Raw genomic sequence first — 16,875 nt, forward strand, 5'->3', positions numbered from 1 at the left:
GATAACAGTATCAATTGTTAGTAGGTAAAAACATATTATTGCCTAAAGCAAACCCAAGACTGGATGTAATACAGATCAGAAGTTTTATTATTCAATTTAATTAGTCATAAAAAAAATTAGCCTTTTTGCCTATTCTTATGGTATTACTCGATTTCTGAGAATTCCAAGACAATCTAGAATTTTAAAAAGCATTAATGATCCCTGCTGTAGCAATAGTATATTCTATATATTTCATCAATCTTACTCCTTCAATAAACATAAGGTTTTAAATAAGATGAAAATGATAGCAGTTCCCATAATCTTAAAATCTAGGTGAAACAAACATCCTCGTGGTCCAATACCTTGTAAAACATAACCAGGTCACTAGACCAACATACTAGCGTACAACTTTAAGAATTGTTAGTGGCAAAACACTTGGAATAGCCATTAATAAATGTGTTCATTGGATTACAGAATAATTTCTTTGTAAGAAGTAATTTTTAAAAAGTACTCTAAAGTACAGTTCAACTGCAGGCAAATATGAAAGATATCAAAGATCTTGTTTATCTCCACTTTTCCCAGTGGAATCAGGTACAGTTGGAACCTTACTAGTTTCAACAAAAACAGATTCAAAGGCAGCTTCCTGTTCATCCAAAGAATCAGCAGCTGTGGCTCCTTTAATTAATGTTGTGTTGGTCAAATTTTGTTGCTGTGTGGAGATTTTACTGGATTCCACTGTTTTTTTACCTCTTCTTTTACCAAGAATTTTGACATAATTAGCAGGTATAAGTCCTGTTGTTTGCCCATCAAGACTAGCCAGAAGCCAACCGCGCACTTTAGGTTGCTGTTCTGATGAAAGAAAAGACAGCCTTGTAATTATAACATACTTTGGAGATCTAGCAGAATGTTGATAGTAAAATATTAAGTCAAATCTGTGTTACACTTAAACAATAAAATATATAAACAAATAGTATATACATTTATACTCAAAAATCAAATGACGATAGGCTTAACAATTCTGGTGTCCCTTCTTATAATTTATACTTTTTATTTTATACTTACTGAATATTTTTTTCAACCTTGAAGAAGATAAAGTTTATACCATCAATTGGCTCATTTACAGGGTAAGGAGATTCAGCTCTCCCAAAAGCTGAAAACTAACATCAATGTCTTTCATATTTTAAACTAGAATTTAGGAAATTAATTTCTCATTCATTCTCAATAAGATTAGTTAGGGATAAGTATAGGACATAAATAGCCTTCACATCAGCGAGCTTTCTTTACGTACTTTTGGTCAAAATATAAATTTCATTCTATGTGATTGTGATGAACAATCCTGAAGACATTGAATGTTAATTTTAATCCAAGATGGCCAAAAATGAAGACCTCTGTTATCTCTAGCTATATGACAAAAAGTTAAAGGCAGTAATTTAAGCTTAAAGTAGGAAAAATTACTTAACATATTCAATTTTGTATTTTGGTATTCTCGTACCTATTTTATCCATGTCTTTAAAAAGACGTTTAACTGTTAAGAGTTTTAGTTCAACATTGTAATTTAAGCACAATATGACAGTTTAATGTTTAATATGCTGTTAAAAAAGAAACACTTAAATTAACCACGTGACTGATTTTGTTCTAAATGTACATACTTTACTTGAGTAATGGAAGAAAGCAAACAAGCAAAGCCAAAGTGTTAAGAGGCAATATTAAGTAGAATAATCTGAGCTACAACATTTTTCTGAATTATTATAATGTAATTGAAAGAAACCACACTTGATCTTCTTTATTTAGGTTAATTAAAACTAATTATTTGTATCGGTATTCTCTCGAAGAATAAATTTTAAAAAGGAATCATTCTTTCGAAATCCCAAATAGTAAGGTGTTATTTTCACTAGAAGAAAAACACATAGTACCTAGAAGCCTAGGTTTTGTGTATGAGGGGATGAAGGGCAGAGATTTAGCAAATTTGATCCAAAATTTTCAATTATTTATACATTAAATTAATGATCTGAACATTAAAGGTATTTTTTCCTTATGTAAAGAGTGACTAAAACCAATTAAAGGCTAAAGCTTCCATTAATAGATCATATGGAAAACAGCCCAAGTGGTTAAAAGTACACGTTCTGAAGTCAAATAAACCTAGGTTCATAGTCCAGCTCCACTACATCTTAGTTTTGTGATACTGTAAAATTTACTCGGAATTCTGAGTCTTAGTTTTCTCATGTTTAAAAGAGGGACAAGGTAGGAACAGTATCCATTTCACAGCATTATAAGGGTTAAATGAAATATATATAGTACCTTGTACATAGTAAGTATTCTATAAATGACAGTGATTTTTATTGTTATTGGTATCTGTACTAACAAAATGTGACTTTTAGTAGCAAACCTGAATCCTCACGAACACACAAAAGATTTTTTTTTTGTAAATCCACAAAAATTCTGATCATCGTTACTGGGGAAAGCGGAAGAAAAAGGCCATTTTGCCTGGAACCGTTAAAAACTATTAGTGACCTCGTCCAAAAATAAACCTGAGATGTGTATAAATTTCATACTGAGGTTGTTTAATACTTCATGACAGGAATTCCTAAAATATTTATATTGGAGTTTCTAAGTAAACACTATTGAAGTAAAAAAGAAACCAATACCAGTCCCAGCAGCTAGTCTGCAGGGGATACTTAGAAGATGCTAGATAATTTCTTTGGTTTGTTAGATTTATTAAATTTAGTGTTTACCTCATGTTTTTGTGTGGGGATTAACAGAGTTTGGAATTCAAGTGTTTTGCATTTAAAAAAGATTATGTCAACAAACTCCTTCCTTATCTCAGTGAAATATTATTGGAACAACTCTATTGGGGCATTTCCTCCGCAACCCTCCCCCCCCCCCCCCATTTTGGAAGTTCTAAATAGACACAAAAGAGAAATCCTAGTAACTACCGGTACTTCTGAGTTAACTAACAATCACTAACATCCTTTGTTGCAGTTTTTAATATTACATTTACAAATTCTAAAAATTCACAGATAATTCCAATTTATGTATGTTTTGTTACCTTTGAGAGCTAAGTTTAGCATATCACCGGCACGGAAAGAAATTTCTTCTTCAGATACAGCAACAAAATCATATTCTGCTCTAGCAACTACATGGTCATCCTCACCACTTGCCCAGTTGGTGTTATCTATAAACCAAATTAAGATTGTTAGTAAAATTTACAAAAAGAAAATGCAGATATTTCACTGGCTATGGTTTATAAGACGCATAAATTTATTTGCAGAGGAAAGTCACCCCTCAAAGTAAATTCTATAATTAATAGTATATAAAATCAACAATATGTTCACTAGGATACCTATTATGAACTTTTTCCTTTTCTACAAGCTCAAAATTCTAGCCCCCTTGCTTTAAGCCAGAGGTCAACAAATGTTTTTCTCTAAAGGGTCAAATAACAAATATTTTAGGCTTTGCAGGTCATGAGGCAAATTGAAGATATTGTATAGTTACTTATACAATAAATGTGAAAAAAACATTTCCATAATTTTTTGACAAAACTCAAAATGTAATAAGAGTTCTTTTATTTATTTATCTACTTATTTTTAAATACAGCTCTACTACTGTGATGAATAGCACATTTAGGGGGTAGGACAATATTTCACTAACTGGGATTCAGACAGTGTTTCCCTATGATGATCATTATCAATGGCCAATGTTCATCTGTTAATGTTCATTCATAATGAGGTCTGAAGTCCTCTATCTTTGAAAGTTTTCTCAATGCAGGTAGGTACTGACAAATACTAATATCATTGCACTTATTGAGCATGTTCAACCATAAGAAGAGAAATGAAGTAGAATTCTAAGTTCTTTCGAATTTACCTTTAACCAAGTCATTACATTCAAGATTGATCACTTCCAAATGAAGACTAAGTGGAAGTTTCTCAATTGCACAGTTCAATGAACTTTGAAACGTGGAAATTTCCTCTACACTTGCATGGAGGTCCCCAAAACACTGTACTCTTCCCTCCTTCATCTCCTGCTACTCTCACCTTGCTCCTTTCACAGGCCTTCTTGCAGTTCACCTGACATGCCAGGCACACAACCACTTAAATATCTTTCCACTTTTGCTGTTCCCTATGCCTCAAATGATTCCCTTCAATAGATACAGGTTTTACTCTTTATCTCCTTCAGGGAGGCTTTCCCTAGACTGGTGTAGCACTGCAACCCCACTTCCTACCCATGGCTCTGCAACACTCTTCCCTATTTTGTTTTTTCTATGGCATTTATTATTACCTTCTGACTTACTACAGGTGACCCTTGCACACCGCAAGGGTTAGGCGCAGTTAGAACCCCACGCAGTCTAAAATCCACATATAGCTTTTCATTCTATAGTCGGTCCTTTGTGTCTGCAGATTTGATCAACTGTGAATGGAAAACAGTATTTTCCATCTGTGGTTGGGAATTCGAAAATACTGTATTTGATCTGAGGTTAGGTGAATTTGTGGATGCAAAACCTCCAGATACGAAGGGCCAACTATATTTATTGAAAAAATCTGCACATAAGTGGACTCCAAAGTTCAAACCCATGTTGTTCAAGGGTCAACTGTATATATTTTACTTACTTGCTTTTTGCTATCTTCTCCGACTAGACAGTCACAAAAATGGGGATTTTTAAATCTGTTTTATTCATTACTATATCCCTAGCTCTTAGAATTGTATCTGGCACATAGCAGGCCCCCAAAATATTTATTGAATTAATGAATGAAATATTATTTCTCTATTAATCGAAATTTAAAGGTCTAGGACATTTTGATTCCTTTTTCCCTTTTATGCACCACATCTAGCCAGTAACTAAATCTGTTGAATCTGTTGTATTTACCCTGCTTTTCACACACCCTAGTTTAGGACTTCATCATTTCTCACCCAGTCAAATGCAAAAGCATCATAACTGATGTCCCCAAATAAATAAATAAATAAATATTTACTAAGTAACTTCTATGTGCCAAGCAGGTTGTTAGCTTTCAGGAATACAAAGGTAAACATACCCCAAAATTCTTTATGAATCTTACCAACCTATTTCAACCTGTTTTAACTTATGTTGACCTATCTTAAACACCTGAACCACAAAACCAACCAACCACAAAACAAACAAAAAAATTCTTTCCTTACTAAATGAAGATTAAGATCTCCCATTATTAGTCTCAACCTAATTTTTCAGCCTTATTTAGTATCCTTTTATTCTATACTACAGGACAGCTGCTGAACAAATCTCATCCTTCCTGCCTATGAACTTTTGTTCAAGCTGTTCCATCTGCTTGATGGTCTTTTTTTCTCCTACCTAACTGATGAAATGTTACCTATCCTTCAAAAATCTAACTTAAACACCACTTATTCCTGGATACCAATGGACAAAAAAAACAAAAAACAAAACAAAACAAACAACTGAGCTTCAGTTTTAAACCAAGACAGCACTCTGTTCCAGCTGACAGAAAAGGGGCTTAACAGTGAAACAAGCCTGGTTTTGTTTCTGGTTCTACCTTATTAAAGATGTGACCTTCGGCAAGTGAATTCCCTGAACCTCAGTTTTGTCATTTGTAAAATGAAGATAATCCCTATCTCTTAGGGTTTTTGTAAGAATTAAATGAGATAAAATACACAAAATACATGGCAGTGTCTTGCATATAAAAAAGGTTCAATAAACCTTATGTCCTCCCCAACTGTCTTACTCCTTACCCCTCTTTCCGCCTCATTACAATTACCTGTATATGTGTCTTACCCATCTCCCCACCAGTAAGTTTTAGAAAGATTATGTCCTATGTGTCTTTATATCCTCCACAGCATCAAGTTCAGAACCCTGTAAACAGTAGTCAGGTAACATGTAGTGTTATATTGAATGAATAATGAATAAATCAACAAGCCTGTTTTAGCTATATATTGGTCTTCCAGTTTTGAAGTTCTTAACTGACAATATAACTGGATCAAAATATTAAATACAATATAAAGAATGCTAATTTAACAAATCTGTTCTTAAATTTGAGATTGTTATGTGGTTTCTGAACCCATTCTGTTATTCTTACCTGTTATTTCATCACTGTGAGTAGACAGAAGTTTCCAGATGAGGTAATAAGGACCACCAAGAATAACAGCAAAGAACAAGAATATTGGCCAAGATTTTGCTGAGTTAGCTGCTCTGTCCTCGGCACCAAGGCAAGCCACAGTTCCTTCACTTTCCGCCCACAGGTCCTCATTCTCAGAGCCTCTTCTTAAACCTATCAACCACTGTAACCGTCTATAAAGATACCGTATAGTCCTCACTAACGCAAAAACTGAAAAAACCTTTGTGAAGTGTATTTTTAATCGGGAAAAATGATTCACTACATCCAATACAGCCCTAAAACTGTTATAGACAGCCGAAAAGGTAGCATCCATCATCATACTGACAGAGGCAAATGCGTGCACAATACTTTCAATGGACTGAAATGCACCTCTGCTGCTTTCTTCAGCTTGCTGAACAAATCTACTAGGTGGAAGATCATCTACACGGAGGCGGTTATAGCTTAACCCATTATATCCATAACTATAAGGACTATAGCTTCCATAAAACGAATTTCCATAGGCACCATATCCTGAAGAAAATGAGCTGTAAGCAGGTCTGAAAGTGTTCAGATTGCTACTTCCTGTCTGCTGTGATGGCCTTGGAAGAATAGGAGGGGGCACTCTGGTAAGTGTTGGTTGTCCAGGTCTTGTCAATAACGTAGGACCCAAATCAGCAGATCTAAAACCAAAAAAGATTCAAAACAGTAACTTAAATACACAATAGATTCAATTCAAATTAACTATTAAACACCTCCTATATCTAGTGTTATGACAGATACTCCTGAAGATGGATTAAGAGTAAAGAATAGTCTCTAAGATACAGTTGCTTAAAATCTCAGTGTTAAGACAAAATGTATAAGATAAAACAGCTGAATGAGCTCTGTTATTTTCTTACTTATGATGACATTATTAGTACAATCTTCAACCTGTGGTTTCTTTTTAAGATATGTGTGCGTGTTCTCAGGGTTGGTTGCTAGATATTTGTCCATCCTTGCACCTAAATGACACTATCGTAATTACTATCGTTTTTCTAACAGATCTTAATATCCAATAAGTCAAGTCCTCTCACAATGTTCTTCATCTTTAAGAGTGTCTTGGCTATTTGAACTGTTGAATTTCCATATTCATTTTAGAATCAGAGCTTGAAGTTCTATAACCCCCTCAAAAATCCTATTGAGATTCTGTTTGGGATTACACTGAAGCTGAAGGTTAATCTGAGATAATTGATATCTTTATAATATTGACAGTTTCAACCCACAAATACAATATATGCTCCAGTTAGTAGTCTTTTAAAGATTTTTCTCAAAAATGGTTTTTAAAAATAACTTAATTGAGTCTCAGTAATGTTTTATAGTTTATTATATGGTGGTCTTTAGATTTATTCCTACATATTTGTATTTTTTTCGATTTTTGATTTTTTAATAAGTGGTGTCTTCCTAAAATTTCACTTTGTTGCTGTTACGTAGAAATAATTGATTTTTTAAAAATGTGGTCCTTGTACCCAGCAACTTTGTTTTGGATTTCCTAGAATCTAAGGATTTGTAGTCATATCGTATGCAAATATTGATAGGTTTATTTCTTCTTTTTCAATATTCACACATTTGATTATTAAGGTTTTGTACCTAGGACATGCAAGCTGCTAAGGCTACTATCAATCTATGATGTCCTTAATCTAATTTCAGGAATTGAGATGATATGAAGCTGGGCTTCTGTTCCTGTAAAGGCCTACTTCTTTTATACTCTCATATCCAGATTTATCTTTTCAGAATCCTAACACAAGAGTTTGGGTAATTTATCAGCACCTCCTCTTGGAGGAACTCTGAACTCCAACCAGGCTCCAAGAGTCTGTTAAAAGTGCTATTCAACTAGCTTCTCATCATCTAAGCTGCTTCTTCTGGAACCAGCAGAAGCTTCTATGGGAAAAGTGTTTTCAAATACCATGTTCACCATCGTGGATTTCCATCTTTCCTGGATCTGGGCTCCATAAATCTTAACCTTCATATTTGCTCTATCACGTCTTCAAGCAGATGTTTTCACATTCTGCTTAGCTTTTCTACTTGTCCTCAGTAGGGTATTTTTTCCTAAATTACTTATTTTGCCATCATCAAAAGTCCTTCTCACAATTCTTTGTCCATATTTTGTATAGTACCTTACATTTGTTTACACGTCTGCCTCTTCTCCTTCAAAAGTACAGGAGTTGTCCTTGTTTTTCCACTACCTACTATAGTGCTTAGCATATAATAGGTACCGATATAAAGACTGTGCTGGAGTCTCCCATTAGTGAACACTTAATACACATATTTCACACAGACTACTAATAGAGATTATTCTCTTTATATATCTTTATATTATTTCATAAATTACAATGAATATATTATTTTTAAAATGATAGGGGTTTAAAAGTACACATTTAATAAGAAAAAAATAAGAGTTTTCCTTACTCTTCACTGGTTTTAATGCTATTTCTGGCATACACAAGTATATTTGGTGTGCATGTACAGTCCTGTTCTCTGTTACAGCCAGCAAAATACTAAACAGGCCTATGACTAAGAAGAACAAAAGATGTATTCTGAGTGCTGAATGTACAAAAAGTATCCCCCACCAACTTTTTAATTTTGAAAAATTTCAAGCAGAAAAAAAAAAAACCTTGAAAGAAAGGACACAATGAATATCCATATATTTTCCATCTAGAGTCAACAACTGCTATTGTTTTGCCACATTTCCTTTTTTTAAAAAATTCTTGAACCATTTGAAATTAACCTGTAGATTTGCTATGAGGTCTGACAATTAAGTGTGAGAATTTGTCTTAAAAAAAGTGCTACATACCTTATTGCTGAATATCACTACAGTCACCTTCGAAGTTACTCCCCTTCGGAAGCTATATACCAATGCCAGTGCCTAGTTCACCAGTCAGAGCAATTTTGGAACTCTTTTTCTAGAATGGCCATCAGAGCTGTCGTTGTATTACCCTTGATGTCCTGAATGTCATCAAAATGTCTTCCTTCCAATATATCCTTTACCTTCAGGTAAAGAAAGAAGTCATTGGGGGCCAGATCAAGTTGAATAGAGAGGGTGTTCCAATACAGTTATTTGTTTACTGGCTAAAAACTCCCTCACAGACAGGGCTGTGTGAACTGGTGCATTGTCGTGATGCAAGAGCCATGAATTGGTGAAAAGTTCTCGTTTTCGTCTAACTTTTCAAGCAGCCTTTTCAGCACTTCCAAATAGTAAACTTGGTTGTCTGTCCCCTTGGTATATCAAAAAGGTTAGCAACATTGTTTTGACTCTTGATTTGCCTGATGGAACTTTTTTGGTTGTGGTGAATTGGCTGACTTCCATTGTGCGCTTCGATGCTTTGTTTCAGGGTCATATTGGTACACCCATGTTTCATCACCAGTGATAACATGGCCTAAAACATTGTCTTGCCTCTCCAGAAGGTCTTGGCAAACTTCAACTCTCCTTTGCTTCTGTTCATCGGTGAGCTGCTTTGGGACCATTTTTGCACACACTTTTCTCATGCCAAGATTTTCTGTTAAGATTTTCATGTTTCTCTATTGATGTTTACTTGGTTTGCTATGCTTCTCAGTCAGCCGACAATTTTGACACACAATTCAATGAATTTTTGCAATTTTTTATCAGTTCTGATCGTTACTGGCCACCGTCTTCATCAGTGACGTGTTCTCTCCCGTCAGAAAAACGTTTAATCCATTTGTACACTGCCATTTTCTTCATGGCATGATCCCTATAAACTTGGACTAACATGTCCTTCATTTCACTTCCACTCTTGCCAAGTTTAACAAGACATTTAATGTTTGTTTATTGTTCTAATTCAAACTCAGACATTCTCACAATGGCACACAAAAACATGCAACAATAAAGAATGCTACTCAGCAAGATACCGCCACACGTCGACACGAACACAGCTGTGAGACATTGACATACCAAGGTTATGAAACCCTACCGAGCTGTTTGTACAGTGCTGCCAATGTAAGCGCAGGGTGGCAAGTTCATGAACTTAATTGTCAGACCTCATACATTAATCCTAAATACCTCAGTGTGCATTTCCTAAGAACAGAGATATTTCATACAAAACCATATCATTTTTCCATTTTTGAACATTAACAATTTCATATCACTTCTTATTCAATTGATAGTCAAAACATATCCATTACTCTCAAATGTCTTTATTTAAATAGTTTTATTGAGATAAAATTTACATACCATAAAATGTACTAATTTAAAGTTTAAAATTAAATGGTTTTGTATATTTCAGAGGTGTACAACTATTGCCATATGTAATTCCAGAACATTTTCATCACCCCAAAAAGAAATCCCATATCCATTAGCAGTCACCCCCCATTTCTTGCTCTATCCTCAGTCCTAGGCAACTACTATCTACTTTGTCTGTATAGGTTTGTCTATTCTGGACATTTCATATGTAGTCAATTCTTGTTATTTGCTATAGTTATATTCTATAAAGTTGCTGCAAACATTGAATTAGCAAACATGGAATCATTGCTCCTGGAGGAAACAATGCTCCTTGGAAATAGTAGACAGCACTTCAGCACTGTTTAGGGGCTATTTTAAAACAGAAAATCACCAACAAAAATCCAAAAAAATGTGGCACTAAACAGATTGCAAAAAGTACCTGTTTACATTATGAGATAAAAAGCCAGAGTACTGCTTTGTCAACCTCAGCTGAGAGATGATTCAGATCTTTTGCGACTCTACACACATCTGCAAATGATCATGAAAGTGCAACGAGTAATGGTTTTGGGGTTACACATAAATTTTAATGAGTAGGAAAATTTGCAAATACAGAATTCATAAATACTGAAGCTCTACTGTAAATGGAGTCATACAATATGTAGCATTTTGTGACTGGCTTCTTACACTCAGCATAATGTTTTGAAGGTTGATCCATATTATAGCATGTGTCAGCACTTCATTCCTTTTTATTGCCGAATTATATTTATCCATACCTGAGTCCATGGACATTTGGGTTGTTTCCACTTTTTGGCTATTATGACTAAAGCTGTTATGAACACTTATGTACAAGTTTTTGTGTAGATATATGCTTTCATATCTCCTAAGTATATATATCCATGAGTGGAATTGCTGGGTCATACGGTAACTCTATGTTTAACTGTGGAACTGCCAGATTGTTTTCCAAAACAAGTGTACCATTTTACATTCCTATTAGCACTGCATAAAGTTCCAATTTCTCCACATCTTTGCCAACACTGTTATTGATTATATGCTTTTTTTAAAATTATATCCATTCTAGTGGATGTGAAGTGGTACCTCACTGTAGTTTTGATTTGCATTTTCTGGATGGTTGACAATGTTGGATTATCTTTTCATGGGCTTATTGGCCAGTTTCAGATCTTTTCTGGAGAAATGTCTATTCAGATACTTTGCCCATTTACAATATTAGGTGACTTGCCTTTTTATCACTGAATTATAAGAGTCAAAATGTCTTTTAGGTTTTGTTTTTGTTTTCGTAACAAAAATTCAATTAAGGCTCACACATTGCATTTGGTTGTTTGTCTCCTTTTCTCTTTCAAACTAGAACAATCCCGTTTTTTGAAATGTCCTTGACTTTTTGAAGAGTCTAGCTGATTTTCCTCTAGAATGCCCCACATTCTGGATCTGTGTTTCCCAAGAATGTTGTTTAAATGTTTCTCTACCCTCTGTATTTCCAGTTAAATTAAAGACTGCATCTAAAGGTTTGATTAGAATCAGGTGAACATTTTTGGCAAGAATAATTTATGGGTGATGTTGTTTTCTTTATATTGTATCATATAAAAATATAGAACAAAATTTTAAAAAGAGTCAGTGTACTACCAAATAGTGTAGTATATTCAGGTTTTGATAAAGCAACTAGCTTTAAAGTAGGAGTAATGATAGATAAAACAAAGAGAACAAACAGGCATATCTAGATTTATAGAACAGAAACGAAACAGAAATAAAAAATGATGGGGGGTGGACGGGAAACCTATGGACCTACTCAATTCTGGGTGTAGAATCAGGCAGTGACAGACAGAGCTTACTTAGGATTTCAGGAAATAACAAAAACAAAGCGGTCCACTTAATGAAACTAGTTCACTGCTTGAGGCTGGGGGCTGGGAAATGCTACTTTGGCTTGGAAAAAGAGATTATAAAATGTGCTTAAAATAGTTTAGGATTTTTAGAAAAGTTACAAAACTATGAATGGGGGAAGACTCTGATAAAGCTGCAAGCCCAGGAAATGAAACAACTTAACTAGTGACTCGTGACTTAAATCTTTGATATCCTTAATCTAAGACACCATTTTTATACCTATTCTTACTTGGGGGGGGTAAGTGCTGGTAGCGGTAACAGGAAACCTACCAAATAGAGGTGAATGTAGAAGGAAAAGGAGAGAAAACAGAACTCAAAAATTCCTACTCAAAATGAACATATCAAAAATGCCGCACACATGAAAGAAAAACACTAACAAAGCTAACAAAAATCAACAATGAGCATGAAGACTCAATTCAAGGAAAAACATAACAGCTCAACAAAGATTCTAAATAAGCTTAAAATGGACAAAGAGGTAAAGAAGCAATAGCATCTTTGAAATAAAAATTGAAATGAAATAAAAACATGTGAATATGAAAAGAACTTCATTACTAATCAGACATGATGCCCACAGCCACAGGGGTTATTTTGCAACTATGAGACAAGAAGAAAACTAGCTGTTTGTTACACACACTAAGGAACAGAGTGGAAACATAGAACTTGGGGAATTCCAGTTCAAGTAATGGCATTTTAGGTAATCAACTAACCCTCACACTGAAAACAGCTAGAAAAGCTAGAAAAAATATAAAATTATCTATTTAAAGCATGAGAGAACAAGGCACTGAGGAATTATGGGCCAAGAACCAGGAAAAAGAGGTAACACAGAGAGCCCATTTTGAGATGTTTCTCAAGGGACAAGGGACAATTCTGGAAGAGATGGCTGACAAGATAAGAGGCTGACCAGAACTTTTAATAGACTCCTTGGGCTAAGGAGACAAAAACCAGAGTTCAGAACCACCAATGAGGAGGGTCAAGGTAACCCCCACACTTCAGACTGGGACCTTAAAGGGCTACATGCGAGGAGTTAAGCATGAGAAGGTTTACAGGAAATAGACGAGCCTGGGTAGGAACCAAACCCACAGTTTCAAGTCAGCTCAATTCTTGATTGCATTCAAATGATCCTAGATTGCTACCCTGTTTCCCCGAAAATAAGACCTAGCTGGACCTTCAGCTCTAATGCACCTTTTGGAGCAAAAATTAATTTTACTTATTTTACTATAAGACCTGGTCTTATAGTAATTTTTGCTCCAAAAGGTGCATTAGAGCTGATGGTCCAGCTAGGTCTTATTTTCGGGGAAACAGGGTAGTGGCCCAAGGTGCCTATCAAAAGTACTAAAACTCTCTGGAGGAAGATACCCTCCTCAGTCTCAAATTGTCTTAAATTGTCTATATACAATGTCCAGCTCTTATTAAAAAATAATTGGGCCTATATGATGACAAAACTACATGTTAAAAAAAAGAGCAACATCAGATAATACAAAGACATCCAGAAAGTATATAGATAATGGAGTTATTATGCAGAAACTTTAAACAACTCTGATCAATATATTCAAGGAAAAAAGACAAGATTGAGAGTTTTCAGCAGAGAATAGAAATTATAAAGCAGAACCAAATGGAAATTCTAAAACTAAAAAAATACCTGAAACCATGAAGTCAATGAATGGTTAACACCAGATTAGACAGACTGAAGGAAAAATATCAGTGAACTAGAAGAGAGTTCTTCAGAAAAATATACCCAGAATGGAGCATGAGTAACAAAAGCATACAAACAAAAAAGTGCCAGATACAGATGTACAGTGAATATATGTGATTGTATTCGAAGGAGTGAAATGATGGGCAGAAGCAATATTTAAAGAGATCATGTCTCAGAGACTTTTCTGAAACTAATGAAAGACATCAAGTCAGATTCAAGAATCTCTATGATTCTTGAAACTCCCCCCCCCAAAAAAAAGAACACAAAGAAAACCAGTGAGGTTTAACAAAGTGTAACTCCTGAAAACCAAAAACAAAGAGAAAATCTTGAAAGCACCCAGAAGAAAAAAGATTCCTTTTGAAGGAGTAAGAATAAGACTGAGATGACCAAAACTGTTAGAAAGCTGACAGGGAAAGAAAAAAAAAAAAAAAAAGGAAGCCATGAAAAATGTAGGTCCCTTGATGACAATGTTGAATTAACAGATCTCTTCACTTCTTGCTAATTAAACAATAAATGTCTTAATAGTCCACAGCATAGCAAATCATAAATTGTTACTTGTAGAAGAAACTATTCTTGATCTAATGTTTAATAGCAGTTTCAGAAGAAGAGATGTGAAAGAATAGTGCTCAAACAATACTTAGAGATATAAATGGTAAGAATTTTCCTGAATTAAAGAAAGGTATGTATCCTTGGGCTGAACACTGGGGTACTGAGCATGAATACTGTAGCTACTCAGCAGGAGGAAAAAATATAAATGTGTATACGAGGCTGACAATTTACGCTAACGAACTCATCCTAGAAAAAGTGCTACATACCTCACTGCTGAATATCACTATGGTCACCTTTGAAGTACTCCCCTTGGGAAGCTATGCACTGATGCCAGCACCTAGTCCACCCTTCAAAGCAACTTTGGAACTCTTTTCTGGAATGGCCATCAGAGCTGTCGTCGTATTACCCTTGATGTCCTGAATGTCATCAAAATGTCTTCCTTCCAATATTTGCTTTATCTTCGGGTAAAGAAAGAAGTCACTGGGGGCCAGATCAGGTGAGTAGGGAGGGTGTTCCAATATAGTTATTTGTTTACTGGCTAAAAAGTCCCTCACAGACAGTGCCGTGTGAGCTGGTGCACTGTCATGATGCAAGAACCATGAATTGTTGGCGAAAAGTTCAGGTCATGTAACTTTTTCATGCAGCCTTTTCAGCACTTCCAAATAGCAAACTTGGTTAACTGTTTGTCCAGTTGGTACAAATTCATAGTGAATAATCCCTCTGATATCAAAAAAGGTTAGCAACTTCGTTGCAACAAATTCGTGAACTTAATTGTCAGACTTCGTATATACTTTTAATATAGTCATATATACCATGTTTCCCCGAAAATAAGACCGGCTAGGTATTACTTTCGGGGAAACATGGTACGTAAAATGTACATACAAACCTAAGTACTAAAATATAAAATAAAGTATAAAAACTGTTGGGTATCCTAAACACCAAATAGGTGCAGTAGTTACTGCAGGAAAGAGGAATGAGAGAGTTTATCTGTTTCTTTAATTTTTTTTTTTTAATCTGAGGCAAATCTGGCAAAACATTATTTCTTAAAGGTTGGAGTGAATACACATGTATTCATCATCTTACTCTCTATCGGTCTCTATGCATTTAAAATAATTCACAATGAAAAAAAGGGGGGAAATGGTTCATTTTAGATAAACAGAAATTTAACAAATGCAAAAATAAAACCCCTCTCTTCCAAAGAGCTGTCTAGATTTTTTTAATAAGTCAAATCACTTATAAAAAGGGTAGTACAAACTGTCACCACGGCTTAACCGCATAATTAAAGCTTATTAATTGCTAAGTATTTATTATTATTAAATTAAGTAGCTGTTGTGTTCAAGCATCTTAGCGTTTAAATAAAAGACTACAACATTTTGGAATAGAGCAGAAATACATTCCATTATGTCAGGGATTTGTGTGTGTTAGGTGTTGTGACATTCGAGTCTAATTATCTGAATTAAGATGTCCAGATCCACCCAACGCAAAACACATAAGGCTGTGAAACTCTTTTCTTTATGCTATTCCAATTCTTGAGTTGTAGATCTATTTAATACTGACTAAAAGCAAACAAAAAAACACAGGCCTTGGAAAAATCACACACTATTTTACACACAGAGGCCATCCAAAAGCCTCAGATTTAGAACTCCCGCTTTAAAGTTGCTTCTCAAAATCTCTGCCCGAAACGTTGCAGAGTTATGCTGGAAAAGAACGGAAAGTGTAGTGGCTTAGGTTTCAGCTGCGTAAAAGTGACCTTTTCGGCTTTCAACAGCTCGAGAGAGTAAAAGCTTTAGAGAGACTGTTCTCCCCATCGAGCTGGGACTAGGCAAACGCCACTCTCCTGTTACAGATCAAGAGTCTAACGCTTTAAAAGGGGGTCCAGCGGTACCGTCAAGGTGTCCCGCAAACAGAAAGGGGTAGGAAGCCGCTCCCTTTCTTCCAAGCACTGGGATCCAGAGAGACACCCAGGAGCTCCCAGAAGAACGTCGCTACCGAGAGAAGTCGGGTCAGAAACTGCTGTCAGACACCGAAATTCTCCCCTTAGGCCGCCCTGGGCCCCATCTCTACCCCGCAAGGTTAGGGGGCTGGTAGAGAGGGGGAGGGGAAACCTGGCCCCAACAACGGCCTCAACCGCCTCCAGCCAATTCCCCGCTCCGGCCCACCAAATTCGCGGCCTAAAGTATCCCACACTTACTGGAAATTGGGGCCGGGTCCTGGTCCCGGCCCGGCCCCCGGAATTCGGCGGATCTCCCAGGGCTTCGGGGGAGGCGGCGGCTGGGACGCCATCTCCTCCGCCTCCTCTCGGCTGCCGCTGGGAGTTTGGACTCTCCAGGCCTGAGTGCACCCGCACCTCGCGCACCAGGCACAATGGGCAGAACACCGAGCCTTCTACCCGGCCCACACCAGCAGTCAATACTTGGCTGTGGTGTTTTGCCAGCTAGGACCAGAGGATAGGAGGATGTCACTATCGTGGGGGG

At 35.9% G+C, this 16,875-nt stretch overlaps 1 protein-coding gene across 1 annotated transcript; it reads right to left on the minus strand.

Moving 5' to 3' along the window:
• Positions 1 to 66: 66 nt before the first annotated feature.
• Positions 67 to 16,873, minus strand: PEX13 (peroxisomal biogenesis factor 13). Its single transcript, XM_033124701.1, has 4 exons — positions 16,593 to 16,873; positions 6,039 to 6,736; positions 3,026 to 3,151; positions 67 to 828 (listed from the first exon to the last, which is right to left on the minus strand). Exons 1-4 carry the CDS (start codon positions 16,682 to 16,684, stop codon positions 530 to 532), a joined length of 1,215 nt encoding a protein of 404 aa, XP_032980592.1. The 5' UTR covers positions 16,685 to 16,873; the 3' UTR covers positions 67 to 529.
• Between the last annotated feature and the right edge of the window lie 2 nt (positions 16,874 to 16,875).

The sequence above is a fragment of the Rhinolophus ferrumequinum genome, chromosome 13 (assembly GCF_004115265.2).
Source record: "Rhinolophus ferrumequinum isolate MPI-CBG mRhiFer1 chromosome 13, mRhiFer1_v1.p, whole genome shotgun sequence".
NCBI classification, from domain to species: domain Eukaryota; kingdom Metazoa; phylum Chordata; class Mammalia; order Chiroptera; family Rhinolophidae; genus Rhinolophus; species Rhinolophus ferrumequinum.

Coding starts and splice junctions, on each gene's coding strand:
- PEX13 (XM_033124701.1), bottom strand. CDS start 16,684: ATGGCGTCCCAGCCGCCGCCTCCCCCGAAGCCCTGGGAGATCCGCCGA. Junction 6,737..16,592: donor GGACCCGGCCCCAATTTCCA/GTAAGTGTGGGA, acceptor TTTTGGTTTTAG/ATCTGCTGATTTGGGTCCTA. Junction 829..3,025: donor GCTAAACTTAGCTCTCAAAG/GTAACAAAACAT, acceptor TTCTTTCATCAG/AACAGCAACCTAAAGTGCGC.